The following is a 27738-nucleotide window of genomic DNA, read 5'->3' on the forward strand; positions in this document are numbered from 1 at the left end:
ATCTTTGCCATATACAAAGTTATACATATGAGTCTATCTCTGAGCTCTCTGTTTTATTCCATTGATCCACTGCATGCAAACTGCCTTGTTTGAATTAACTCAGTAAGTCTTATTTTATAGGGAGTTTCCTTCTGCCTGCAATTTGCAGGCTGCAGTTTGCCAACCTCTGGTTTAAATGATCATGATGCATGTTTGAAATACAGACCCCTGAATAAAGTGTCTTAAGAAAGCATTAAAAATAAACTTTTCAGCCAATGTGCAATTAGTTTTAAATTTCATTTAAACTTGTCACACCACCTTATTCAATAGTATTTATTTCCACAGACTTTTATCCACAGCTGAATATTACAGTGGCTAATACAGGCAATTTTTATAAACAGGTTTAGTTTACAGATTTGTTCAAAATGGAAAAATATTTTTATTAGTAATATTTCTTCTCCACTGTTAGATTCACCCCTGAATATGATGTGAACTCCTCAGTGAAGCAGTCCTTTATCTAAACATCAGTTGGTAACAAAATGTTATATTCAAATCTGGATTATTCTGACACTGTATCACTTTAGAAAGCAGTTTAAACTCATTTTTGATTGACCCTCTTTATTATAATTGGAAAATTTTTTGGAAAAACAATCTTTAGTATCTAATGATCTATATAATTAAAAAAAGGCCTATGTTTTATTGGCATTGGCATCAACCTCTTAATTTTCTATACATTGATTCTCTATGGCACCAATGTGTACAAAAAGTGAATTATGGCTGTTTGACTCATGCAGCAAATAATGAGAAAATGACTGTGAGAAATATTCTGTGAGGAAAAACTAGTGTCCTGCCCCATGCTGTCACATTTTAGTAACTGTTTAGTCCTTTGGCATCACACAAGTGTTTCAATTTACGATTCCCTTGCTACCTTAGAACTAGGTCAAATGTATGAAAGCAGTTAAACTTACTATATATTAAAGAAATGGATTTTAATTTATTGGTTACTGTTATCATAATGCATTAAGTGAGGCTTTTAAGTATTTGATGAATTGATAGTGTTAATTTTTTCTAAGTTTTCCAAGTTTTGTCTCTTGTTTTTACAAAAACTTTAAAATGTAGCATAGGAAAATCAAGGAAAAAACTCTTGTTGACATGCTTCATAAAAAGGAGAATAAAACCTATTTTCCTTTGGGTTTGATCTGCTTGCTGGGTACCATTAAGTCTAACAGTGGCTGTTAACAGCTTGTGGAGAATGCATGTAGGTGATATGTTTGTCAGCTACAGCAACAATTGTTAATATGCACACAACACACATTACTCTCAGTAAACTGACAGATCCAGTTAATACTTAAAACACGAATTGTTTCATCTATAAATATTTGATTCTTAAGTAATCTTTAAAATGCTTTTTAGTTTCAAAAGACAGAACAAAAACACCACTAGAATGTTATGTTGAACATGAAAATTCTTCCCACAGCAACACTTATTTCAGATAATTGATGTCAGTTATCTTAGTAACTGCTGAAGGCACATAGTGAGAAAAGTGTCAACTAAATTTTAAATACTAAAATACAAAGAAAGATATCTGGCATAGAATTCAAACCTTTATGTTGGATTAAATTATTTAAATTATAAGTCATTGATTTCACGAAGTTGGAAAATGTGTTGAAATGACTTAAGAAAAATGCTAACTAAAGATTACTAAAGATGCTTCTTCTAGTCTCTGTTATGTTAGATAGGGCAGATCTAAACATTAAGTAACATTAAGACATATTATTGTGTCTGTAAAAGAGAGTTTTTTTTTTTTTTTCCTAGTTGCTCAGTCATGCCTGACTCTTTGTGACCTTATGGACTGTAGCTCGCCAGGTTCCTCTATCCATGGGATTTTTCAGGCAAGAATACTGGAGTGGGTTGCTGTTCCCTCCTCCGGGGGATCTTCACAACCCACGGATTGAACCCACATCTCCTGTGTCTCCTTCACTGCAGGCAGATTCTTTACCTACTGAGTCATTAAGTATATACAAACTGCAGCTCCAGTAAAATATCTTTACCTTTGGAAGAGAACTCAATCTACCATTTCTTAGGCTTAGTAGGGGAGTATTCATAAGGTTCCCCCACCCCATTTATCCTACTTGCCAAGCTTTTATTCAGTGAGTCCTTGGCACCCAGTGATTAACCACTGATAGGTCTGTCATATCACTGGTAGTGACAGCAAAGGTAGTGACCCAGAGGGATGCAGAGATGAGAGTCTAAGACGGCACGTAGGGAATTCCCTGGTGGCTCACACGGTAAAGAATCTGCCTGCCCTGCAGGAAAGAAAGTGAAAGTCACTCAGTCGTGTCCAGCTCTTTGCAACCCCAGGGACTGTAGCCTACTAGGCTCCTCTGTCCATGGGATTCTCCAGGCCATAATACTGGGGTGGTTAGCTGTTCTCTTCTCCAGGATATCAAACCCAGGTCTCCTGCATTGCGGGCGGATTCTTTACCATCTGAGCCACCAGGAAAGCCCAAGGATACTGGAGTGGGGAGCCTGTCCCTTCTCCAGGGGATCTTCCTGACCCAGGAATCAAACCAGGGTCTCCTGCATTGCTGCAGATTCTTTACCAGCTGAGCTAAGAAGCTTGGTCCCTGGGTCAGGAAGATCCTCTGAAGAAGGAAATGGCTACCCACTCCAATATTCTTGCCTGGAGAATTCCATGGATAGAGGAGCCTAGAGGGCTATGTAGTCCATGGGGTCACAAAGAGTCAGACGTGACTGAGCAACTAATTAACACATCCAAGGACAGGGAAGCCATTGCTTTTAAGGAATCACTGCTTTTCAAATTCCTTACCACTCTAATGAGGCATTTCATTTTCTCTAGTAGGTTAAGAACAGGCCCTACATGAAACTAAGTTTTAAGCTAAAATGCAGTAAAAAGCGAATTATACATAATAAACAATTTTAAAAAGAGGTAGCCATAGACCCAATTGGTTTTGACTGGCCTTCCAAATGTAGTCACCATGTGGGCTGAAGAGTGTGGGTCAGGGTTGTCATATAGTGTGACTTTATCTGGGGAGGGAGGAGAAGACACAGTTCTGTGTGGACACCCGAGAGGAGTCTGGATGTTCAGTGTGGAGGTCATGTTGACGACATGGGTTGGGACCTGCTAGGCAGTGTCTTCGTCTGGGTGTGGTGCCTCTTCCGCCCAGGGGGTGAGGAGAATGACAAGGAAGCTGAGCTGCGAGGGCTCCGCACACAGGACTGTTTAGTTCTCGGAGTTTGTTGTATTTCTAAGAGCCTTTTAAGTTGAGAGGCTGAATAAAAAGGTGGTGGGGTATGTGGGTTCTACTTGTACTTTGTGGAGAAATTTTATCTTCTTGATGCAAGCATAGAGGCTCTTCTATGATTTGCAAACACCATCTGTTCCTGTCATGGGAGGAGCGTACTGTTATCTACCAGAAATGTGAAAAAATAGTAAAAAAAGGTTATACGCAATATGTAGGATTTTCTAATTGAATGCCTGCTATTGAAGAAACCAGCAGTAAACACATAAAATCTGTTGTAATATTATCATTAAATACTCTTTTTTTAAATCCTTATTTTAAAGCATAGATATTTACAATTTTTTGTAGTAATTTTGAAAAATGTTGAAAATAACCTGAAAAGGGAAAGTTGACATAAGCTATTCTCTCTCTTAAGAAAAAAAACCACATACACACACACACACAAGCACCCAAAACTTTTGGATAATAATTTAATAATACCTGAACTGATTTTTTAAAAAGGATTTTCAAATTGTCAGATTCTCAAGATGAAGTTTGCTTTCCTTACTATGAGCATTACATAATATATTATGTAATTATACCTCTTATTGGAGGTATAATGGCATTAAGGGATTAAATGCTTTTATACTGACTTGTTTGATTTTTAATCTAATAGGATTTGTTACTATTTTCTAACACTTAGATTATATTGATTTTTTTGAAAGTTTTGTTGACTCAGGAAGTGCATGGACCAGCATTGGAAGTAATAGTATCTATTTGCTTACATTTTATGTTTGGAACTGCAGCATGTAGCACAATTTAGCACATTTAGCACAGTTCTGCATAAATTCATGACTACACAAATGGGTCTGAGTATATTAGGGACCAAGTCTTCTAATTTTACTTCAGAAACCAATAATCAAACTGTTTAGTCTGGAGGTCAATTACACCATTGTCTCTGCATCACTAGGCATTAAAACTATCTTCAGGAAACTTCTCAGAAGGCCCAGGTCTATATATTTGTCCTCAAAACATCTCATAAACTCATCCACACCTATAGTGTGTTGATGTGGGGAAATGTCACTTGCTATGTGACAGTATCATGCTTATTAGTACCATTATTTGTTAAAAGCCCTCTGGAGGCAGTTTATATGACTTACATTATTTTTAATGTCATCTTACTTTGGACATTCTCCAGTTATGTCCAAAGATCAAAACTAGGCAGTTTCTATTTTATAGACTGGTACCTTTTATATGGCCATGGGGACTGCTTGGTGGCTATGGACTATGATGTGAATTTGTTTAGACCAAAATCATACTTTAAAAAAATCTTCCATATTTCAAGTGTTTTTATTCGGAGCAGTAGGTACAAAATATAATGACAGATGTGTCTTATTCTGTATAGTTCACTCTGCACAGGCTCTCAAACTCTGATTTGATCTAGTTTTATAGATTTTTAACAGATTCTTAAGTTCACTTTACTGTCCTATATACTTCCTTCGTGCTCTCACTGGCAAAAGAGCTTTGGCACGTGCATTTTCAGACTTCATTGAGGAACTCCAGATTGAGACATGCTGGGATGTGGATTGAGTCCATGGTCAGAGAAGATGGATTAAATGGGAACAAAACGGGAAACATGTGCTTGAAGTCTAACAGCAGCTGCTGAGGGTCATTCCGATCTTGCAGTTGTGCCTGTGGGGAAGGATAAGACCATGTAAAATACTGCCTGTGTCTAAAAATAGCCAGTTTTGGGTGAATTCACAAACGGAATCACAAGAATATTCCTGTTACAATAACTGGGCAGGACTTCAGGAGAATGTGGTCTCCCTCTCCCTGAGGTATTTAGAGGGAGAGAGGCTTTGGTTTAGGCCTGTTTGGAGATCAGATGACATTAGCTTCTCCAATTCTAGTATTCTTTTAAAAGTTTTCCATCTAAGGGAGAATAGAAAAATACACTTCAGCTGCAAATCATGGGAAGCGGTATGGTGAAAGGGTTGAGGCCATGGGCTCTGGAGGTGGTTAACCTGAGCTCTAACCCTGGCACCACCTCGGGTGAGTTCCTGAACCTTCCTCTGCCTCAGTTTCCTCATCTCTAAAAAGGAAAAGGGAGAGTGACACTGCACAAAATGACAGAACAAGAACCTCCAAGGGCCAGTCCCTCCACTGACGCTACCACTGAGCTAGAAAAAGCAACTGGCATCAACTGTCTTGTAACTCTGGAACCTGACTGGATGCTTAAAATAACCAGGAAAGTGCCTGATAAAGGAGAGCCTGCAGATCTTTGCTGAGAGCAGTGTGCATTGGCTGCCATCCCCCGTTCTCCAACCACGCTGCAGCTGCAGGGACCGTGACCCCCGTCTGGGAGCAGCTGGCTGGTGCCCAGGGAGGCAGTGAGACCTCACCTTCTGAAGCTCTGGGGCTGTGCACTTGTGGTCTGGCAGTTCCCTGAAGGATGGGCACAGATGTCTGCCTTGCTTCTGGTTCTCTTGGGATACAGTGGCTTCCTCTACGGCATCAGTTGGAAGATTTAAAGGGGACAGAGCCCCTCCCCTCTTACCCTCTATTTGGAGCCAGACATTTTAGGGAAAGTATAATAACTAAAATGAAATTGTTCATTTTACTAAAGGGATCTAACGGAAGACTTGAATAGGCAGAAGAAATGACCAGTGAACTTGAAAACAGAGCAGATGAAATTCTCCAAGGAGGGGAGAGAAAAAAGAATGAATAAAAGTGGACAAAGCCTGAGGAACCTGTGGGACACCATAAAGTGAACCAAAATATACATCATAGGAGTCCCAGAAAGAGGAAAGAGAGAAAGGGATAGCAAACTATTTGAAGAAATAGTGCCTACATTCCCAAATCTAAGAAAGATATATTTCCAAGAAACTCAAACTAGCAGAATAAACTCAAAAAGAGTCACTGAGACACATTATAGTCAAAGTATCAAACCCCAATGACAAAGAATCCAAAGAACAGCAGGAGAGTAGTAACTCATCACATAACTTATCCTCAATAAAAGTGGATTTCTTATCAGAAACCATGGAAGCCAGAAGGCAGTGGGATGATACATCTTAATTTCTGAAATTTCTTCCAGTCAACTGAGAATTCTATATCTGGAAAAACTGTCTTTCAAGAATGAAGGAGAATTATAGTCAGCCCCCTGTATTCACAGGTTCTGCTCTGTAGATCCAACCAACCATGGATCAAAAATGTTTTTTAAAAACTTCAGGAAGTTCCAAAAAGTAAAATTTGAATTTGACATATGCTGACAACTATTTACATAGCATTTACATGGTATTAGGTATAATAAGTAATCTGGAGATGATTTAAAATGTACAGGAAGATGTGCGTAGGTTATATGCAAACACTATGCCATTTTATATAAAGGACTTGAGCATCCACAGGTTTTGGTACCCATGGAGGTCATAGAACCAATCCTTCCTGGATACCAAGGGACAGCAGAATTATTTCCAGAGAAACAGAAGGAGCTGGTTACCAGTAACTAAAGAAAGCTTCAGGTTGAAATGTAACGACATCAGACGATAATTCAAAACCATAAGAAAAAATAAAGAACACTGGTAAAGTGGCATGCTAAGTCGCTCCAGTCATGTCCAACTCTTTACAACTTCATGGGGCTCCACTCTTTACAACCCCCACCAGGCTCTGTCCATGAGATTCTCCAGGCAAGAATACTGGAGTGAGTGGCCACGCCCTCCTCCAGGATATATTCCTGACCAGGGATCAAACCCACATCTCTTGTGTCTCCTGCATTACAGGCAGGTTCTTTACCACTAGCGCCACCTGGGAAGCCAGATAAATGTAAAAGCCAGCATTATACTTTTGTTTTACAGCACCTTTGTTCCCTATATGACTTACACAAATGAAGAAAATAAGAATAAATTTCTGTTAATGGGTACACACGTTTAATGGAAGTAATCTGTGGCAATAATATAAATCAAGAGAGATGGAGATGAATAGCAGCAGAGTATTTGTATACTATTGAAACCAAGTGGGTATTATTTAAACTAGGTTGTTACAGGTTGAAGACATTCACTGTGATCACCACAGTAACCACTAAGAAAATAACCAGAGACTTCCCTGGTGGTCCAGTGGTTAAGAATCTGTTTGCCAATGCAGAGGACATGGGTTCAATTCCTCTTCCTCCAGGAAAATACTACATGCCATGGAACAACTAAACCCATGCACTACAACTACTGAAGCCTATGCACCCTAGAGCCTCTGCTCTGCAACAAGAGAAGACACTGGAATGAAAAGCGTGTGCACCACAGTGAAGAGTAACCCCTGCTCACTGCAACAAGAGAAAGCCCACGTGAAGCAACAAGACCCAGCAGAGCCAAAAATACAAATAAATAAGTAGAAAATAACCAAAAAATATGCAAAAATGTAGGGAATCAAAATGATACCCCCACTACAAGAAATAAACACACAAGACAGTGATGAAAGAACTGAGAAACACAAAACATATAAGACATACAGAAAACAAGTATTTAAATGGCAGAAGTAAGTCTTTTATCAGTAATGCTTTAAATGGAAACATAAGGGAAATTAAAAGACAGGGATTGGCAGAAAGGATTTTCAAAAAATCATCTACATGCTGTCTGGAAGAGACTCACTTTAGACACACAAAAAGATTGAAAGTAAAAGTTTGAAAAAAGATATTCCAAGTAACCAGAAAAGAGCTGATATGGCTATATTATTGTCATACAAAGTATACTTCAAATTAGAAAAGTTTACAAGAGGCAAAGAAGGACATTATATATGCACAAAAGTCTCAGTCTGTCAAGATGAGTTATATATATGCATCTGTCAACAGAGCTCAAAATAATGAAGGAAAAATGGAAGGAACTAAAGGGAGAAGTAAGTCTATAATAATAATCAGAAACTTCATTACCCCATTTTCAATAATGGATAGAACGACCAGGTGGAAGATCAAGAGCAGAGGCCAATGAATACCACTATAAACCAGGTAGACTTAACAAACATACATGACCAATTTGGAGTTATCCCCAGAATGCAAGGGTGGTTCAACATATAAAACTACAAGAATGATGTATACACTTCTTGCATTGCTGGTGGGAATGCAAAACAGTGTTTGAGGTAGTTCCTCAAACATTTAAACAAAGAATTACTATATGAACTCGTAATTCAACTCCCAAGTATACACCTAAAATAACTTAGAACAAGTACTCATATTTGTACACCAATGTTAATGAAAGCATTGCCCCCAATAAACAAGCAATCCAGGGTCCATCAACAGATGCATGAATAAACAAAATGTAATATATACACACAAGGGGTTATTATTCAACCATAAAGAGCAATGATGTTCTGCTACCTGTTACATAGCAAAACTAGACGAACCCAAAGAATACTGTAAGTAAAATAAGCCAGACTCCAAAGGACAAATTTACATGAAATAGCTAGTACAAGCAAATTCATACAGATGGGAAGTAGAATAGAGGTTATCAGGGGCTGAGGTAAAGGAAGAATAGGGAGGTATTGCTCATTGGGCCAACTTTCTGTTTGGAATGATGAAAAAGTTCTAAATTAGTGGCAATAGTTATACAACATTGTGAATATAGTCGGTGCCACTGAACTGTACACTTAAAAATGGTTTAAAAGAAAAACATGCAAAAAAATGAGGTGGGGAGAGTATACTCACTAGGTTATTAGGCTCAAGAGAGTGAACGTATGTAAAGCACTCAGAGCAGCCTCTGGTACTTGGCAAGTGCTATGTTGTTTGCTGTTCTTTTTATGACATGAAATTTATCTCTTTATGATAAAGAAATTTCCTTTCTCCCTTGAGTCTGGCACACACCATCAAACTTTGAACTATACTTTACAAAGGCAACTAACTGAGTCCTGCCAATAGGAAAATCAATATATCCTGATTGTTTGAAAACACAGGTCATCCCACATTAACTTCAAGTATGAGAACTGCTTTTCCTGTTGGGACAAGGCACCATCATAGCTTTAGATAGTGACAATATTTTTATATTCTGTAAACTTCTAGCGGTTTCATCATTTGTCCTTTAGAGAAGACAAGGGATATTTATCTGCTAAGTGAATCCCGTATGTGGATGTTACATAGACTATAACACTCACAGCATCTCTATTTTCTTGAATCTTGAAGCAGGGGGTGAGATCAATAAATACGCAATGCAGCAACCTTTGAAAAGTGCTAGGAAATGAGTTTTTAGAATGAAACCGGCATAAGCGTAGGACTGTGACATGCTTCTAAGAAGGCAGAAGAACCTGTAGAGTTGAACGTGACTAAGGAAAACACTTTAAATTTCCAGGTGTCAAGTTTAAAAACACCCATGAGGTTTGGTATCTTGAAAGATGGGTCAAATTTATAAAGTAATTTTAACAGCTTGAAAAGTAGTTTGAAATAATAGGAAAAGAAGTTCAAAAAAGTCAAGGACATTTAAGGATGAATAAGCAACTTCACTAACTTAAGATCCATAGGGTGACTTTCATGTGATCCTGGCAGAATAGTCTCTCCAGGAGTGTTGCTAGCTCAGCACTCAGCTGGCTCCAAGCTTTGCTGCATTTATTATTACAAAGCCATCATACAGCATGAGAAAATGTGCATAAAATATAAAATGGGAAGAGGCTCTTAAAATTTTTTCATAGCACTTAAGACCCTTTAATTTCTCCACCTTAGTCAGAGGTATCAGTGGGCTCTGCACTCTAAAGGATTTGAAGAAATTGTAAAGGATTTAGAGGAGAAAAGTTAAATAATACCTATACTACAAAATTCAGGAGCAAAAGGTATATTATGTATTTATTTAAAATGCACAAAGTAGTCATTTCACAGGAATCATTCTTACACATCAGCATATTTTGTCCTAGCAAATGGTTTGCAAAAGCGACTTGTATTTATCCTACATAAGGTTCAAGTACAGGAGGATGGCATGAACCGTCCCAGCCTTTCCTCTGAGCACTGCGTAGGAAGAAAACAAAACTAAAACTCTAGCTGGCAAACACACACAGACACACACACACACAACATTTTTTGACTGATTGGACTCGAATTGATGGACTCGAGAATTGACTGCTAAGGATGACTCAGAATCCCACTGCATGTGTCTCCAGAGGCTATCTGACCAACTCCCACTGCCTTTTTCCTACTACTTTAAATCAAACACCAAGTGTGATTTGGCTCATATTCTTTGACCTTTGGCCTGAATTCTCATCTCGTATACAGAGAGAGCTGTATAATTTATTTATAAGCAATTAGAGCTCTTCCTCTAATGTGTGTCTCAGATATCTAAAAGCAAAAAAATACTTTCTAATAAATATGCACTCTGCTTTGTGTAAATTCTCAGCTCTCCATAAAAACAGTGGCATGTCAAGAGAACTCAATGGCTTCTGTCATCAGTCATTTCAGCAGCTGATGATACAACATCCATGGAGGTGACTCTCTGCCTGGTTCTCTCTGACTCAAATCTTAAACAAACCACTGGATTTCCCCCACTGCCCTTAACAGAACAAGCTTCCATCTGACTGGCACCCTCCCCTGACCTTTAGCCTCTCTTCTCTACTTATACATGATGCTCAAGGTAATTTATTCTTTTCTGCTTTTCCTGCCTCCCTCTCTAATCACTTTCTCCCATTTTTTTAATCCTTGATTTGGACTGACAGTTACTTCACCAGCTGAAGAGACAGTTTATAAATTTGAAAAAGTATTGTGTCTACTCAGGGTGCTCCCCACCTGTACTGATGGAAGGAGTGCTCACCATTTTTGGACTAATCTTGATGTGACTCATCCTTCAGATGCCATCAGCCACAGTCACACACGATTAGGCACTCAGCACAGGTCGCTGAGGGCTCAGCTTAGGAAGCTCATCTTTAGGTAAACACTACCAAACTCTTAAGACAGATTTAAATAATCATTTCCCTTAATATGCTTGCTTTCAAGAATGTTCCTAAGGGTAAATATTGTAAGTCTCTTAAATATTGTAAGAGTCAAAATTTAAGAGCTTTTTTTTTTTTTCCCCTTAAAACAGTATTTCTTGGGACTTCCCGGGTGGTCCAGCAGTTAAGAATCTGCATTGCAATGCTGGGGACACAGGTTTGATCCCTGGTCGGGGAACTAAGATTCCACACGCCACAGAGCAACTAAGCCCACAAACCGAAACCAGAGTTCATGAGCTGCAAGGAAAGATCCTGAGTGACACAACAAAGATCCTGCATGCCGCAGCTAAGACCCAACGAAGCCAAATAAAGAAACATTAAAAACAAAACAAAAACAGTATTTCTCAGTTTCATTTATGGGTAGGGTTGATATTCTGCTTCCACTATAATTCCACTTTGTGTTGTCGTTTAGCAACTTGCTAGTGGTAAATGGGGGCTTCCATGGTGGCTCAGATGGTAAAGAATCTACCTACAATGCAGAAGACCTGGATTTGATCCCTGGGTTGGGAAGATCCCATGGAGAAGGGAATGGCAACCCACACCAGTATTCTTGCCTGGAGAATCCCATGGACAGAGAAGTCTGGCTGGCTACAGTCCATGGGGTAACAAAGAGTCAGACACGACTGAGTGACTAACACACACACACAGTGGTCAATGGAATAGTACTTAAACAATGTAAAATCCAAGAGGCGAAGATTATTAAAGTTCAGTCTCCTGTGTATATATAAGTTATTTACCAAAAGAGAACACCTAAGAATGTAAGGTCTTCTAGAATATAATGGAAGCAGTATTTTGCTAATAAAGAGAAGCTAGGTTAAACTCTAAACTATGAATTCTTTTATTTGTTTTATCCTAGGACTTTAAAAAATTGATTAGTATTTTAAAACTCACCTGGATTGTTCGTATAAAGGCCACTGTCACCCGTTCTTCAAATTCATTCAGAGGGGTATAAAGGTTCAAAATTTTGACAATCTGTTGGAATAAAAACAAAAGTTTAGCACAGAGCTAAATGAACCTAAAACCACTTTTGAATCTTAAAGAATATATGACATTGGCACCAGAGAACACTTCTCTGTAGGCAAGACCCACAATTCAGGTGCAGCTGGACTGACATTGAGGCATCCACGTTTAGTAAATTAGGGTCCCAAAGCTCTGCCTGGGAGATCTGAGCTCTCTTATGGATTCCTCTCTCTTATATATCTGCCCAACCCTCCCCCATGCTCTATGGCTTATGAATTAATGAGGATTTTAGAAAACTGTTGGCCTGAAGTCTTCAGTGCCTTATCTACTAGCCATTTAAAGGTTTAATTAAAAGAGTCCTGGGTATCTTACCTTTTATAACAATGGTCTTCACAGCACTTTCTTACCTCTCACCACCCCCCAAAATCACTTACTAAAGTTTTTCTCCTATCTAAACAGAAGGTATTCTTTGTGTTGGGGAAGTGGCCTGCCCAGTGGCAAAGCGGTACCAGGTACAGTCTAGGAATAAACTTATGAAAACAAAATTTTAAGTTTCAAAACTTTCAGTAAACACGTATAGAAGGAAGCAGCTTTCTTAAGAGCTTGGTATTTCATCTCTGAGTACCTAATGGAGGTGGTAAGGAAATGTATGTTTACTTGCAATAGTGAATTTGGATTCTGTTGTTCTTTAGGTGCTGGGCAGAGAGAAGGTGCATGATTTAATACGGACAATCCCGATTTCCTCATGCTGGTCTCATTTTTCACCCCTACCTTGTGGTGGGCCCATTTCTAAACAGGCACATTCATGATGGAGGGCAAGGTCACCTATGTGTGGACAGGATTTATATTTTGACAGACGTAGTACTTCTTGAAGGCAAAAGAAGAGGGGGTGGTAGAGGATGAAATAGTTAGATAGCATCACCTAGTCAATGGACATGAACATGAGAAAATTCTGGGAGATAGTAGAGGACAGAGGAGCCTGGTGTGCTGCAGTCCATATGGTCTGGCAACTGAATGGCAACAACAAATTATCTCTGCAACTGAGACCCAGTATAAATACAACATTTGGGGCGGCGGGTGGGGGGAGGAAAGAAAATTTAAAGTCAGATGCTTACTGACTTAATTTAAAATAATGTAGGGACTTTCCTGGTGGTCCAGTGACTAAGACTCTACACTCCCAATGCAGGGGGCCTGGGTTCTATCCCTGGTCAGGGAACTAGTAGTTCCCACATGCTGCAAATAGGAGTTCGAACGCCACAACTAAAGATCCCTCATGTTGCCACTTAAAAAAAATGGAAGATCCTGCATGCTGAAACTAAGATCTGGCACTGCCAAATAAAAAAATATTAAAAAATAAAATAACACATATGAAGTCTAAGTGAAAATACGAATGTAATGGAATTATAGTTGTAAAGAAAACAATTGAACGCCAAATGCTGCTGCCAATTTCTGAAAGAAATTTAAATTTTGGGGTGAGAGACATTCCAGAACTCTCTGTAAGCGTTTAAAAACCTTTGTGCCTAAGCTTGATGCTTTGTGGGTTTCACTACCTGCTTTCTAAGTAAATAAGAGAGACGAGAGAGTTACCAGCAGACCAAAGTATCTTTGGCTCATGCAGGAACATCCAACGGACTGAACTATCAGGACTGTATCACCGGGAGCAGAAAAAGTCCCAGAGTGCTTTGAAAACAGCCTTTGGCAGGAACGGACTTGAGATGGAAGCCGGCCTGGCCCTGAGTCCCTTGGGCTGACAGTGACCGTACCTGCTGGGTGCTGAGTGCGGTGCACAGGGAGCAGATGGCCTCAGCGTCCTCGGGGCTTTTCTTCTTTAACTGCAGGAGCTGGGCAGCCTGAATCAGGGGCTCCATGGTCTCAACAGCCCCGCTCTGGTGCAGGTTTCTTCCCCGAAGCCACTCCTCCAGCTGACTGATGTTGTACCTTAGACACAGGAAGAGAGCGCCCTGTGATGCCTGTCCTCCTGCTTCACTGGGATGAGCTCACCTCGTGGCTTTCTTCTGCAGCCCAGCTGCCACCAGTGTTATCACTCTCCTCCTCTTGATTCTCTCACCTGGGCGAGAGCGTGACAAGTACTTGGCACTCAGTAACTGTGGAATGAGTGGTGCTTAAAACCAAGCCAAGATGAAGTGCCTGAAGTGTCTGTACTAAGTTAATGGGGAAAAGAGGCATTAACTCTACTGAATTAAAACAACTTATTTTTAACATTAGCAAACATATTTGTACTCTGGTGAGCCGCCATGCCTCTTAAATCATTGATTTTTCTTTCCGACCTAGCTAAATCATATTTACAACCTTTATAAAGTCTGCAAATGTTTAGCTTTGAACTAATTTGTTTAGCAAGCTCACCTCCTCGGTATGTGATGAATTTCATCAACAAATAAAAAAGTGATGGATCTGAGTCACACACTGCCTGCGACAAGGACGGCCACTTGGATTTGGGTGTCATTTTCAGAGACAAGTGTCCCCCGTGTGTGAGTGGAGCTGGCGTGTGGGATGTCCCCTCTCTGGGGGGTGGGCTGCGGTGCGCGCTCCTACCTGAGTTGCATGCCTGTGCTCCAGGAGCAGACGTCCTTCCGCAGAAGCAGGTTGTTGAGCGTCACCGCGTTGATCATGTAGAAAAGCTGTCTGAACACCTGCAGGATGATCTCGGGGTCCAGGCCCTGGTCGCACATGACCGTGTGGAAGGAGTTCATCTGGCGGATGATGGCTTCCAGGCAGTACGAGTTGTCTCCTTCCGGCATGCTGGATGTGCGCTTCCGGTAGCCCGTGGGCTTCACCCCGGACAGACCCTGAATGCTCTCGTTCTCCAGCATGGCTGACACTGAAAGCGAAGCGCGATTAGAGCAATGGATGTTCCCAAATTAGATCTGTTTCTGCGTCACTCGGATCACACAGGGCTTTGGCCGTGATCCTGCCCAGAGGTGATGCTCAGGAACTTAGAGCATTTGGCATGCGATTTCTAATAGGTTGATCTCTACACCAAGTAAGTTTTCCACATAGAAATCTCGGACTACACCTGTGGACTAAAACTTCGTTGAAATTTACTGGTGATGGGACATAGGTAAAAGGTAAAACCAACTCAATTCTGTACTGTCTTCTGTGCTGAGTGACCAAAATTTGAGAATTGAGCAATGTGGGTGTAGTTATGGCCTGGTCACTGACCTGGGCCTGGACCCTGAGATCATCCAACAATTGTTCAAACAGCTCTTCTCCATCACTCTCTGACCATGTAAATCTTAGGTGAGTTGGTCTGTCATAGTTAATGCACAGCACTTAACTACATGTCAGGCACTTTACATTCAGTATTCCTTTAAATCTTCCAACAACCCATTTCCTAGTGAGGAAACTGAAGCATTAAATAATTTGCCCAAGGTCGCCCTACCAGGAAGTGGCAGGGCCAGGCTTTGAACCCAGGTCTGTCCAATTCTAGAACTGATGCAATTAACTATCATCTTGTCTGAGTCATGAAATATCCCCAGTTCTCCCTATGTATGGTGAGAATAAACTGGCTCCTCCTAAGAAGATTCTTAGACAAGAAGAAGGATTTGGAATGAATATTATCCCAAGGGATATATTTCTGGATGGCATGTGAGACCCTGTCCTACTTGGAATTCACTTATAACCTACTTATGCTGTCAGAACTTGGGGAAAACACTATCCACGTGCATCGGGAGAACCTCCCCAGCCTTTAAGGAGCACAGTGAGTGATGCACATGTAAGTTACTTTTCCTTTAACCTAAAAAATAACTGCTCTTATTTTTCAATTCTGATACCATGGCAAGTGCCCAAGTGTCCTGCTTTGGACAGAATGTTCAATAAATATTTATTGCATGAGTGTTTACTACTGTGTACATTTATATGAACATACTTAATTCTTTCCCTTTTCCATGAATAAAGTATATATATGGGCAAGAGTATTATATCTTTTCACTGTATATGCATTTACACTTTCTGAATTTATATTTAGTACCTATGGAAATTAGCTTGGGGAAAAAAATAATAGAGTACGTTACAGAAAAAGGAGATAGAGGGAAAGTGATCTATATTCTCACTATCCAAGCATCACATGCTTTGATGGGCTGGTGTTCAAAGTTTCATGACTCTTCTTGAGTAGATGGCATACACCTTCTTAGCTGCCTTTTCTGGGAAGAGCCTGGGCTTTCTGGGGGCTGTCCTAAGACAGCTAGTTCCCTAAATGGAGGGAGTGCTTACCCTCACTTCAGACCCCACGATGAGCGCTGGAGATCTCCGGTGCCAGCTTACCTATCATAGGCTGCAAGAGACCCTCGGCGATCTTAATGAGCTGCTGGTAGATCTGAATGGAAAGATCGCTCAGCACCTGGCGGTATTCAGTGAGGTCGAAGTTCTTAAGACAGTGCTCATTCTGCTTTGCAGAGTTCTGAGTCATGAAGCCCTGCGGAGGGAGACGGGCGCTGTGCTGAGTGCCAGGCACAGGAAGACCTCCAGGCCTCCAGTCACTTCCAAGGTGTCCTACTGTGGGGAGACCACTCAGGTTCTGTCTGCTCAGGTGATGTCCTACAAGACCCTGTCAGTTCTTCCAGTTCTCGAGGATGGCTCTTAAATTTGAAGGCAGAGTCAAAACTTAGCATGACAGTGGACTTGGAAAACTGCTTAATCAAAAGGCTATGATCATTTGGTCCAAATCCCTGAAGTCTCCCTGAGGCAGCAAAGTGCAGGTTGGCAGCAGGTCCCGGGAAAGAGGGACCCACGCTTCCTGCCTCGTTACCCAGTTCTTGTCCCAATATACCAGGTTACCCTAAAATATTAAGACTATACACAAGTCCCTGAAGAAGTACCTGGCTCAGAGCGTATGTTTTTACAATGAGAAATTTTATGTAGATCCTATTGTTGGGTATCAGAATTAACAGATGAAACAAGATGATTGCACAGTTATAGCACCAGGTCTTCTAAGCTTTCCCTGTTAACTAGATGAAGTAACATGCAAGTTGAGAGAGCTGCTAATATCAGAAGAACTCATGTGAACAATATCCTTCCATATTCAGGCCAAAAAGAATCAAGAGCAGCCGAAAAGTCAGTGTTTTCAAAAGGATGACTGTCTCTAGCAATGCCTCTTGTGTCAGATCACAAAGCAATTCTTAAAGAAAACAAAAGTAGGCAGAAGAGGGGATAACAGGATAATTGTTGTCTAGGCTATGCAGATCTGGTTACACTGTGGATCAAGTCTTGTCCCTGGGAATATAAGCACATGAAAGAGTAGCCCAATGTAACAGAATTCTTGGTCCTCCTGAGCCCTATATAATGTTCCCTGCAGAGTACAGACAGCATTAGGTCAAGTGGTGACTTTCAGGGAGATAACCTTAAATACAATTTTCTGCTTAAAGTAAAAGCTTGTGTATAATGTTAGGGTTAGGGAATAGAGGATATCTGGTTTGAAATGAGCCCCATGTCTTCCAATAATAAACACACTATTTCTTTAACATTTAACCCACTTCCTTTCATAATAAAAACAGGTGATGAAACAAAGTTCAGATTCTAGGATAGAGATGGGAGTCAAGTCCCATTCCGAGGGTGGTGAGACTCCCTGGCACAGCATGTTCTTCTATAATCCCAGACAGAACAGTCTGTGAAAACCTGTTCTGGCACAAAAGATGGATCAAAGCTTTTTGTTGCACCTTATTGAGTAACAGTAAGGCCTGGGGAGTGTAGAGACTGAGATTGTGAAAAGAAAGGGAGGAGGCAAGCCGAGAAGGCCTGCAGGGCATTAGGTGTGACGTCATCTGGGTACAAGTTGGGAGTCTCACCAGAGAAACAGGGGTGAGACTGAGCTATATGTTACTAGGTCACTGGGCTGAAGGCAAAGCATGGGAGAAGTTTTTTCAAGGATCAACAGGGGGAATGGTGAGTTCTAGAAAAAGCTGGACCCTAGAGCTTCAGAGCAGAACATTAATAAGGGATGGGGTGAGCTGGGGCCTCAGATCAAGGGGCTGAACTTTATGAGAAGTAAGAAGCTGGGTTTCAGGGTCAGTCTGCACATTTGTAGTTCAGCCCACCTCGCCTCTGCTCTTAGACCATCTCTGTCTTAGAACAGACAGGCTAACTGGTTGGCTTGGGAGACAATCTGACACCCCGGACCACTGAGCTTTCTGCCACATTCCCAGAAATGGGGCCCTTCTAGGGCTGCTTCAGAAAATTAAGTTCACAGGGTTTTCAGGGAGATGCCTAGGGGGCTCTCAGATGATGGATGGGTTGTGCAAACATTTCCCCACAAATCTTCCCATTCTTTCCAGGGGCCCTCAGGTGTCATCGAGGCCTGCCTTATTCCTGCTTCAGTGAACAGAGTCTGAGGTTCCAGACGTGCCCAGAGACCTCACGCCCTCTCCTTAGGTGACACGAAGCAGCTCAGGATGACGTGTGAACAAAACAGAGATGCCTTCAGGATCGACACCTCTCCTTCCTGCCCCTGTTCTGACCTGGGTCTGAGGTGGGTCTTGGGTGTTCTTTGCTGTACCCAAGGAAACGAGGACCTGACTGCTAGGAACACAGGGCACCTTGGTGGCGTCCGTGCCCTCCAGGGGCCTGGGTTCATCTCACACTCACCTCATCCCCACTGTACTGCTTCAAGCAGTGCAGGAGGCGGCAGGTATTGGACAACCAGAATGATGTCATCTCAAAGTCCTCGTTGTGCTTCTGTGAAAAGAAAAAGACGTGCCTGGCTATGAGGAGGTAGTTCCCATCTGGTCGAATGCTTACCTGTCCTGACGGGTCCACCTTGCCTTCTCTTACCCAGGAGGCCCCAAGCAGGCCTGGTGACAAGCGGACCCTTACTCTTCACGGTCACAGGGAAGAAAGCCCTCCCCATGAGGCTGCCTTCCTGCTCCTCCAGCCCCTGGGAGGATGCACAACCCTGCCTGGAGGCCCCTGATCAGTGGTGCACACCCAGCGGGGAGTGGGTGGGGCCTGGGGCCACTTGGGAGTCTCACTGGAGAAAACTGGGGTGCAACTGGGCCATATAGTACTAGGTCACCAGGCTGAAGGCAGAGCATGGGAGGACCAACTATGAACAGGTGAGTTCTAGATAAAGCCGGACCCTAAGGTCCGGAGCAAAACAGGAAGTGTTCCTATGACAAAGCCAAGGGAGACAGAGGAGCCTGACCCCAGCAGCCCTGGGCTCTGCCGTGAGCACTGGGCCAGACGGTCTGGCAGGTTCTTAACTGTCTGGGGCCCAGCACAGGGGGTGCTGGGGAGCGCGTGGTGAAACATCCTAGGGGCCCGTTTGTTAGAGATCAGGCATCATTTTCCTTCAGAGCTGGAGATTCTGGGGAACTTGCAACTGAAGCGACAGTGAGCTGCCGTGTTCACCCAGCTCCCCACAAGACCAGTGCCCGGGGCCTGGACACTGACCTTGAGGACCTTCTTGATGCCATTGATGGTGGAGGTCAGCAGGGAGTGCACCTTGAGGTCATCGTTCACGTAGTCCGCGTGCCGGATGCACATGTAGAGGATGTAGGCCGGGAGGCAGGGCACCGCGCCCGCCAGCGCCTGTGGTTTCAACTCTGCCAACAACAGACAGCAATGCTTAGCTCGGCAGCAGACGCTGCTTGATGCTCAGGGGTGTAAGAATCCTGGCCCCCCCATACAAACAGTCTCCCCAGGTTCCTGGAGCTCCTTGGGGTGGGGGGTGGAGGGGCTGGCAGAGGAGTAGGGGAGAAGATGCCCTGGATACACACACATTCCTTTGGACCCTGTCTACCAGTATTTCAGAAACGCGTTGGAAAACCCCAAACAAACAACAAACACGTTCCTAGTTGTTCAAAATAGGCTTGTCACGCCTTGTCCTTACAACACAGAGGAAGAGAATCCTCGGGGGCGGGGCAGGGGGCTCCCTGCCCAAGTTTACACACAGGCCATGGTCCTTGCGAAGAAGGGGCCCACAGCCAGAGGCTGGCTGAAGGCAGGAACAGGCTCCCTGACCAGGGGACCGGGGCAAGGACCCCCTAGGCCTCTGCAGCAGCATGTCCTGCTGTGGACACAGTGGGCTCCTGAGCAGCAAGAAGACAAGGCCTGGTCCCAAAGACAGAGCCTATGGGCCAGGGGCTGGGCGAGCCAGAGCAACTTCTAGCCCATCTGGTCTTCTGTTCAGCAACCTCCCTGCAGCAGCTGCCCACACTTTGTGAGAGGCGGCAGCTCAAGCAGGCCCTGTCGTGCCCCAGCCACCGCCCTGCTGCTTGACAACCATCTCAACCTCCCTCGTGGCCAGCACTAACCTGGCTGCGGTCAGGAGAAGCTGCTGCCCCCGCTTCCCCTCCACCTCCCTGCGCCCCCTGGGCTGTGTGCCCTGGCAGGACCAGAAGGGGCTGGCGAGCCTCCCCGTGGACCGCAGACTCCTGCTCGGTCTCTTGGTCCTTTCCTGCCAAAGCCCTCAGAAGACCAGGGAGAAGCTGTCAGACTGCTTGCCATTCCAGAGACGGTTCAGGGAAGCACAGACCAGGTTGAGAGCAAGGGGTGCTGGTAGGGCCCGGAGGAGGAGGAGAAGGAGGAGGAAAGAACCAGAGACTGGCAAAGTGGAAAGGCAAGCAGGAGGCCCAGGCACAAGGCCCCGGGCCTCAGATCCCAGGTGTGCTGACTGCAGCTCCAGCCCTCACCCCACATCCCCATTACCTCCACCCCCAACCTCCACCTCGTCCAGGTCCCACGAGCCCCTCAAAGCAACGAGGGAGGCCACGTCCCCCTCCACCAGCAGGTGGGCGGGGGGAAGGAGGGGGCCACATCCTCAAATCTTCCACCAGGGAGTCCGGGGTCGGGGCTCAGCATGGGCTGCCAGCATCTCCAGGGGGTACTTGACCTCAAATATACACCTATAGGCCATAATACTCTGATACCTTGTTAACATTTGGGCATCTCATAGGCGTAACAGATGACTGCGGATTGGCCCTTGGCTCTAATGAGAAAGCCAGTAACATTTTTCCAGAAAAATGTGTCTTTTTTAAGACCCAGACTTCTAATCTAAACCTTTTGGCTTTGAGCCTGACCCCTATGCAGACTGCGAACAGCTTCTCCTGCCTTGGAACTTTCCACTGTGATTTGGGATCCTGCAGCAGCTAAGTGGCAGCGTCTTGGGGGCGGGGACCATGGCTCTGCTTTTCGCCATCATCCACAGAACACCCAGCACTTGGCACCTGAGCCGCCATCAGTGAAATCCTCCCCAGTTCGTGTGGGAAGTCATTTAGCGGGAAGGTGGCTGAGTGCTGTGTGCAGGCCTGGGGCCACCTGAGTGATGAGCGTGGGGAGCTGCCCGCGGCTGGCACAAGCAGCCAGTATTACTCCCTCCCCCAGTGTTATTCTGTTTCACTCTGATGCTGTGATCCCTGAGTTTCACTCATCAGAGATTAAAGGTTCTTTCCTAACGGCATTTGAACAAGACACAGCCTGTTTAAGGTGAGCTTACGTCACATTTAGTTGTCAGGCAATTGTAGGGGTGGTAGGGGAAATTAACCTTCATAAAAAGAGCAAAATACTCAGCTGCTAGAAACATCCCAAACAAAGAGCTGAACCAAAACCTGTGCCAGGCTGAAATCATGCTCCGTTCTTCCGTCTCCCTGAGTTCCTCACACCCAAACAATTCAACACAGCACTTTCACCTCTGTCATATTTCAAGTCTTACAGATGGGAGAACTCAGGCACCAGAGGGGGGAGCTAGCAGCTCAGGGGCCAGAGAACCAGGCCTCCAAAGACCCCTTGGTCCTGGCCCAGGCTCGCCCTGCAGGCGGCTGCTGACGTGGGCTAGGCACACAGCAGGACATCAGGCCTGCTGAAGCCAGGTGGGGGTGTGAGACCAGAGGGGTCGGAGCTGGTACAACTGGCAAACCAGGCCCAGGGTGGCGAGGAAAGCAGCGCTCAAGAGCCGCCCCCTCCCCCCATACACACACTCTCCGGGGGCAGCCCCACACTAACCCAGCATCAGCCTCACCTGGGAGCTCATCAGAAACGCAGCAGGTCGAGGGGGTAGGTGAAAGTGGGTGGGGGTGTCCGTGGGGTGCGGGTTGTGCAGGAGGCGGATGGGAGGCGGGGCTGACCTGTCACCAGATTCCGGATGAGCAGGGCCTCATCCTCCTTGTGGTACTCCAGCATGCCCTGGAAGTCCTTCTCCTTCCGCTGCACCGTGACCTGCCTGTTGAGCTCGTGCCGCTTCCTCTCGCTCTGGGCCAAGGCTTGGGCAGCTGAGCAGGGCAGAGGGACGGAACACGAACTGAGAGGTCTCCAGGCTCAGGCCCGGGGGCCGGGCATCTTGGGTGGGCAGGGTTCGGGCCGGGGTCTGGGCCCCAGGGTTCTGGGTTCGCTGGGCTCCCACACTCCGTACATGGTCTGCCCTGCAGCCTGGGTCGCATGTGTGACAAGAGGACCTGAGCACGGGGCACCGGATCCACTCAGGAGAGGACCTGGGAAACACCCAGAACGGCAGAGGGCGGATTGTGGACCAGAGAGAACTTGGGAAGGATGCAGGTGCAGGATGTACAACCATTCTGCTGGGGGGCTGCTTCTCCCCGCTTCCCCCAGCGATGAGAAAGGGGGGAGGGGAGGCGGGAAGGAGAAGGGAGTAGGGAGGGTGAAGGGAAGGAGGAGGACGGGAGAGAAGAAAAACTCCGAGTGACCGGAAGACTGAGAAGCCTAGGAACAGAAAAGAGAAATCCAAAGATGGCGAGGGGCACGTGGGGTATGAGGGGAGACAGCTCAAGGCTGAACGGGACCCAGTCCTGCCTTCCTAGAGCCTCACCTAAGAGCAGCAGGTGGACATCAGCGGGTGCTTAAACAAATCGACACCTGTGATGGGAATGTGCCTGGCAGGCACGTGGTGTTAGAACAGTGAACGAGGGGAGTGGAACCCCAAGCATGCGGTTCCTGAGCTGTGGAAGGAGGGGGGTGGGCGTGCATCCCAGGTGGTGAGGGGACCAAAGGACAGTTCCCAGGAAGGCGGGACGTGCAAAGAGGGGTGGAGAGTGATATGATCAGACCTACAGCAGGGAGTCAGAGAAAGAACACTCTGGGTGTTTCTGGAAGATCCAATGAAGTCTCTGCCTGACCTCTCTGGGCCAGATGCCAGGTGGGACTTTCAACCAGGGAACTGGCCTCTCTCCCTGACTACTAGAGCATGGAGTGGGGGCCCCCGTGTTTTCTGGCTTCATGTTATGGAGCAATCTTTCGAACCAGAAAGTTTTGCCCTCCAGCTTTTAGCCCTTTGAAGGCAGGTCCATGGGGCAACCTCCCCTTCCCGCACAGCTTGGAGTCAGCACCTGAACACTTGCTAAGTTTGTGTCTGTGGGTGAAGATTCCAGCAAAATGAGACTGGGCAAGCTCCTGGGGTCTGCGCGAGTCTGTCACGTGTCTGCACTGGGCAGGGGCAGCAGCAGGGGGAGCAAGCGTCTGGGGCAGGGGCAGGCCCCTCCCTGAGGGGGGCTGAGCACACGTGTGCCTCAGGACACACACACACACCTACTCACACGCACTCACACCCTACCTTCCAGGTCCTGGACCTTCTTCATGCAAATCTTCAGTTGCTTTTTGAGCTTCCTCTCATTCTTCTCCAGCTTCTCAACCAGCTCTTTAAGGTCCTAAAAGCAGAAGGAAGCAGTGTGATTAGAACACATCTAGGAGTACGTCAAGGCTGTATATTGTCACCCTGCTTATTTAACTTATATGCAGAGTACATCATGAGAAACGCTGGGCTGGAAGAAGCACAAGCTGGAATTAAGATTGCTGGGAAAAATATCAATAACCTCAGATATGCAGATGACACCACCCTTATGGCAGAAAGTGAAGAGGAACTAAAATGCCTCTTGATGAAAGTGAAAGAGGAGAGTGAAAAAGTTGGCTTAAAGCCTAACATTCAGAAAACTAAGATCATGGCATCTGGTCCCATCACTTCATGGCAAATAGATGGGGAGACAGTAGAAACCGTGTCAGACTTAATTTTTTGCGGCTCCAAAATCACTGCAGATGGTGACTGCAGCCATGAAATTAAAAGACGCTTACTCTTTGGAAGGAAAGTGATGACCAACCTAGATAGCATATTAAAAAGCAGAGACAAAAAAAGTAATTTGCCAACAAAGGTCTGTCTAGTCAAGGCTATGGTTTTTCCAGTGGTCATGTATGGATGTGAGAGTTGGACTGTGAGGAAAGCTGAGCACCAAAAAATTGATGCTTTTGAACTGTTGTGTTGGGGAAGACTCTTGAGAGTCCCTTGGACTGCAAGGAGATCCAACCAGCCCATCCTGAAGGAGATCAGTCCTGGGTGTTCATTGGAAGGACTGATGCTGAAGCTGAAACTCCAATACTTTGGCCACCTCATGTGAAGAGTTGACTCATTGGAAAAGACCCTGATGCTGGGAGGGATTGGGGGCAGGAGGAGAAGGGGACAACAGAGGATGAGATGGCTGGATGGCATCACCAACTCGATGGACATGGGTTTGAATAAACTCCAGGAGTTTGTGATGGACAGGGAGGGCTGGCGTGCTGCGATTCATGGGGTCGCAAAGAGTCGGACACGACTGAGCCACGGAACTGAACTGAACTGAATCCTGCCCTGGAGGGTGGACCGGAGGAGGGGAGGGGTGGTGGTCCTGGTGCCCAGCGAGCCAGGCCACTAACAAGGAGGCCAGGCTCGGGCTCCAGTAGGAGTCCCCCCACCTCCCACCCCCGCTGCTCCCCGGGGTCTGGAGCCACAAAGCAGGGGACGGGTCAGAGCGTCCTCAATCTAGATGGCAGTCTCCTCCCTGCTCAGGCCACCTGGCACCCTGCTTGAGCCACAGTCCTCTAGGCCTCGCCTCCTCCGGTTATCACGGCAACCACCAGGAGACCCTCAGCCTCAGGTGGATAGGTGGTGCCCTGGGGAGGGACGATTGGTGAAGGCACGAGAGTGCCTTGGAGCAGCATCCGCTGGACAAGCCCGCAGGCCAGCGAGGTTACCTGGGGCCCAGAAGCAAAACAGGTCCTTGGCTGGGGCCCCTCAGGGGCGGCCAGACTCCCAGCAGCCACGGCCCCACGGGGGAATCAGCCCCTGGGACCCGGCACTGCATTAATGTCACCCTGTCCCAGCAGGGAGCTCCGTGACCATTACGGACCCTGTGCTGCCACAGTGATGGGACTGTGGAGCCTCGGAAGACATCGGGCTCCTCCCTCCTCCTCCTCTCTGCCCGTCGGCGTGGGCGACATCTCTTTCATGCCTCCTGCCTCATTTCTTCTGTAATACTTGCTATTCCCATGTGGAATCCGGTTTTTGGAAACACTGTCTTATTTCTTCTCTTATTTTTTTTTTTTCTGTCTTGCTTCCCACACCTGCCTGAGATTTCTCTGAGAACAGAGACTCATTTCTCTGGCCTCTGCCCCAGCTCATTCAATGACTGTCTGCCAGGACGGCCACCGACCACTCCCCCCACTGCCCCTCCGAGCAAGAGGGGGGAATCTGCGCCCACCACTCAGTCTGTCCAGAGCTGCCCTGGTCCACAGAATGTGGGGAAGTAACCCTGGCCCAGTTCTGGAACTAGATCTTAAGAGGCCTCCCCCTCATCCTCTTGGAAGTCAGTGGCCACATAAACGGCAGCGAGCAGAGCCCGGGAGGGGAACCAAGGCCCCAGACCCGGGACTGGGGCTGCCTTGCGTCCTCTGGCCCAGTCCAACCACAGTGGAGCAGAGATGAGCTGCCCCCACTGGGCCCTGCCAGAATTCCTGACCTGCACGACCTGGAAGCTCTTCCAGAAGGGCTGCTAAATTTTCAGGAGGCTAGTTACATGTTAACAGACAAACAAAACAGCTCCGCACTCTTGCTGATGGGAGAGTTCTAGACTCTCTCTGTTCCTGCCACAGGGCCAAAGACATGAACCCCGTCCATTTGGTGAAAGGTTCACTGCTGGTCCCCTTTGCTTCGAGAACGTGACCTTCCCAGGACTGGGCCCCGTGTGGTGAAGGGACTCACCAGGTTCTCGTTGGTGAGCCGGGACATCTCCTGCTGGACGCCGAACTCCACCTGGGCCTCTGGAGAGAGCAGCAGGGTCTGGCAGAAGGTCTGCTGCTGCCTGTCCATCTCCTCCTTCAGGGCCTCCAGCTGGGTCTTGAGATTGTCAACCTCCTCCTCGTGCTCGCGGCTCTGGGTCTGCAGCTGGGCCTCCAGCAACCTGCACCCAGGGGAAGGAGGACAGATGATGGGGGGGCTGGAGTCTGTGCCCCCAGACAGGGGCCACAGAGCGACACGTGACGGGGGGGGCAGCCGAGCAGGAACATAGCAGCAGCAGCAATTGCATGAGACCCACGGGGGACAGACGTGGGGCTGGGGGTGGGAAGCAGGGCTGCGGGGCTGGGCAGGCAAGCAGGCCAGCCTTCCTCTTGCAGGACAGGGAATCAAGGTCCAACATAGCGCCCCTGACCTCAGGCCTTTCTCACCACCACTCTCATCCCCTCATCCTTTGCTCTTGAGCACAGTCTGTTGGTCTGGGGTTGAGAGACTGTCTGAAGGTCAAGAGATCAGCAGAAATACATTTCTTAGAGCATCTTTCCAATAAAAGCATCCATATCTGCCCTGAAGTTCACAAGAATCTCCTTGCTAAGACAAAACTCTGGTAGACAGAGCTAACTGTATTACTTGTATATCTCCCCTTTAGTAGGTTCTCTACAAGTTTGAGAAAGGCAAAATATTAGATCCCTTTTTATTTTTATTTATTTTATTCTTTTTATTTACCTAATCACTATGACCGCCCCGCATGCACTTCATCTCTGGCCTTTTATACACATTTTCCCACAGTCCAAACAGAAGCTAAGACTAACTGCAAACGATCAGGGGGAGGTTTAAGATCCACCGTTGTCATGACAAGTGGCAAAAACACCTAGAAAAGATCTGGGGAAGGTTGGGGAGAAGTTTTGGGAGACAGTCGAGGCAATTCTGGGAGACCCCCAATCCATCTGCAAGGCCAGGAATTAAGGAAGGCTCTGAAGCAGCGTCCTTAAGAGGTTAATTACTGATTTTGTGACTATGGTGCTATCTTCCCGGGCTTAAGGATTAAAAGAAACTTTCATCAAATGCCTCCTGACTGGGGTCGTCCTCTTCCTGGGATGCAGATCAAGATGGTGACCGGAAGCACCATGTGGTTCTGCTACTTCTGCTGTCAGTCTGGGAGGTGCTAACGGCCCCAAGGGGGGAGGGAACAAGAGAAGGGAACGTCTTCACTGTAAAGTCCCACATGGACAGAGCTGCCTGTCCGGTCAGCTCCACAGTAGCACCAGGGGCGATGCTAGGCTCTCGGGGCCGGCTCAGCAAAGTGACACAAATGAAAGAAGGGATGACGGAGGGACGACTGAGTGACTCACTCAGCACCATGGAAAGCAATAATGAGGGTTTTGTGGAAAATAACTTGGCAATTAAGCCAGCACTTTTAGGGGACACACAATATTTATATAACATCCGATCTTGGCTTATGATACACTGAAAGTAATCACCAGCAAGCTATAAATTTAATGAGAGAAATAAGACTGGAACACTCAGGTTCTAGGAACTCCACCCAAACGATCAGTTCCCGCCTTGTGCTGTGACTGAGCTTACTGCCAGGGTTCTGTGCAAGGTCCGAGGACCTCT

At 45.9% G+C, this 27738-nt stretch overlaps 1 protein-coding gene across 2 annotated transcripts in view; it reads right to left on the minus strand.

Annotated features, from left to right (window-relative positions):
- Positions 1–343: 343 nt before the first annotated feature.
- The window catches only part of MYO5B (myosin VB), a 342213-nt gene continuing 314818 nt past the window's right edge, over positions 344–27738 (minus strand). For both annotated transcript variants that reach the window (XM_061131126.1, XM_061131125.1), the window contains exons 30-39: positions 26089–26287; positions 23635–23728; positions 22196–22339; positions 19524–19675; positions 18720–18809; positions 16404–16554; positions 14676–14961; positions 13886–14060; positions 12054–12134; positions 344–4913 (exon numbers count right to left, since the gene is read on the minus strand). In XM_061131126.1, the coding sequence (XP_060987109.1) occupies positions 4761–4913; positions 12054–12134; positions 13886–14060; positions 14676–14961; positions 16404–16554; positions 18720–18809; positions 19524–19675; positions 22196–22339; positions 23635–23728; positions 26089–26287 (1525 nt within the window). In that variant the 3' untranslated portion in view covers positions 344–4760. The remainder of the gene's footprint in view (positions 4914–12053; positions 12135–13885; positions 14061–14675; positions 14962–16403; positions 16555–18719; positions 18810–19523; positions 19676–22195; positions 22340–23634; positions 23729–26088; positions 26288–27738) is intronic.

The sequence above is a fragment of the Dama dama genome, chromosome 27, assembly GCF_033118175.1.
Source record: "Dama dama isolate Ldn47 chromosome 27, ASM3311817v1, whole genome shotgun sequence".
NCBI lineage: Eukaryota > Metazoa > Chordata > Mammalia > Artiodactyla > Cervidae > Dama > Dama dama.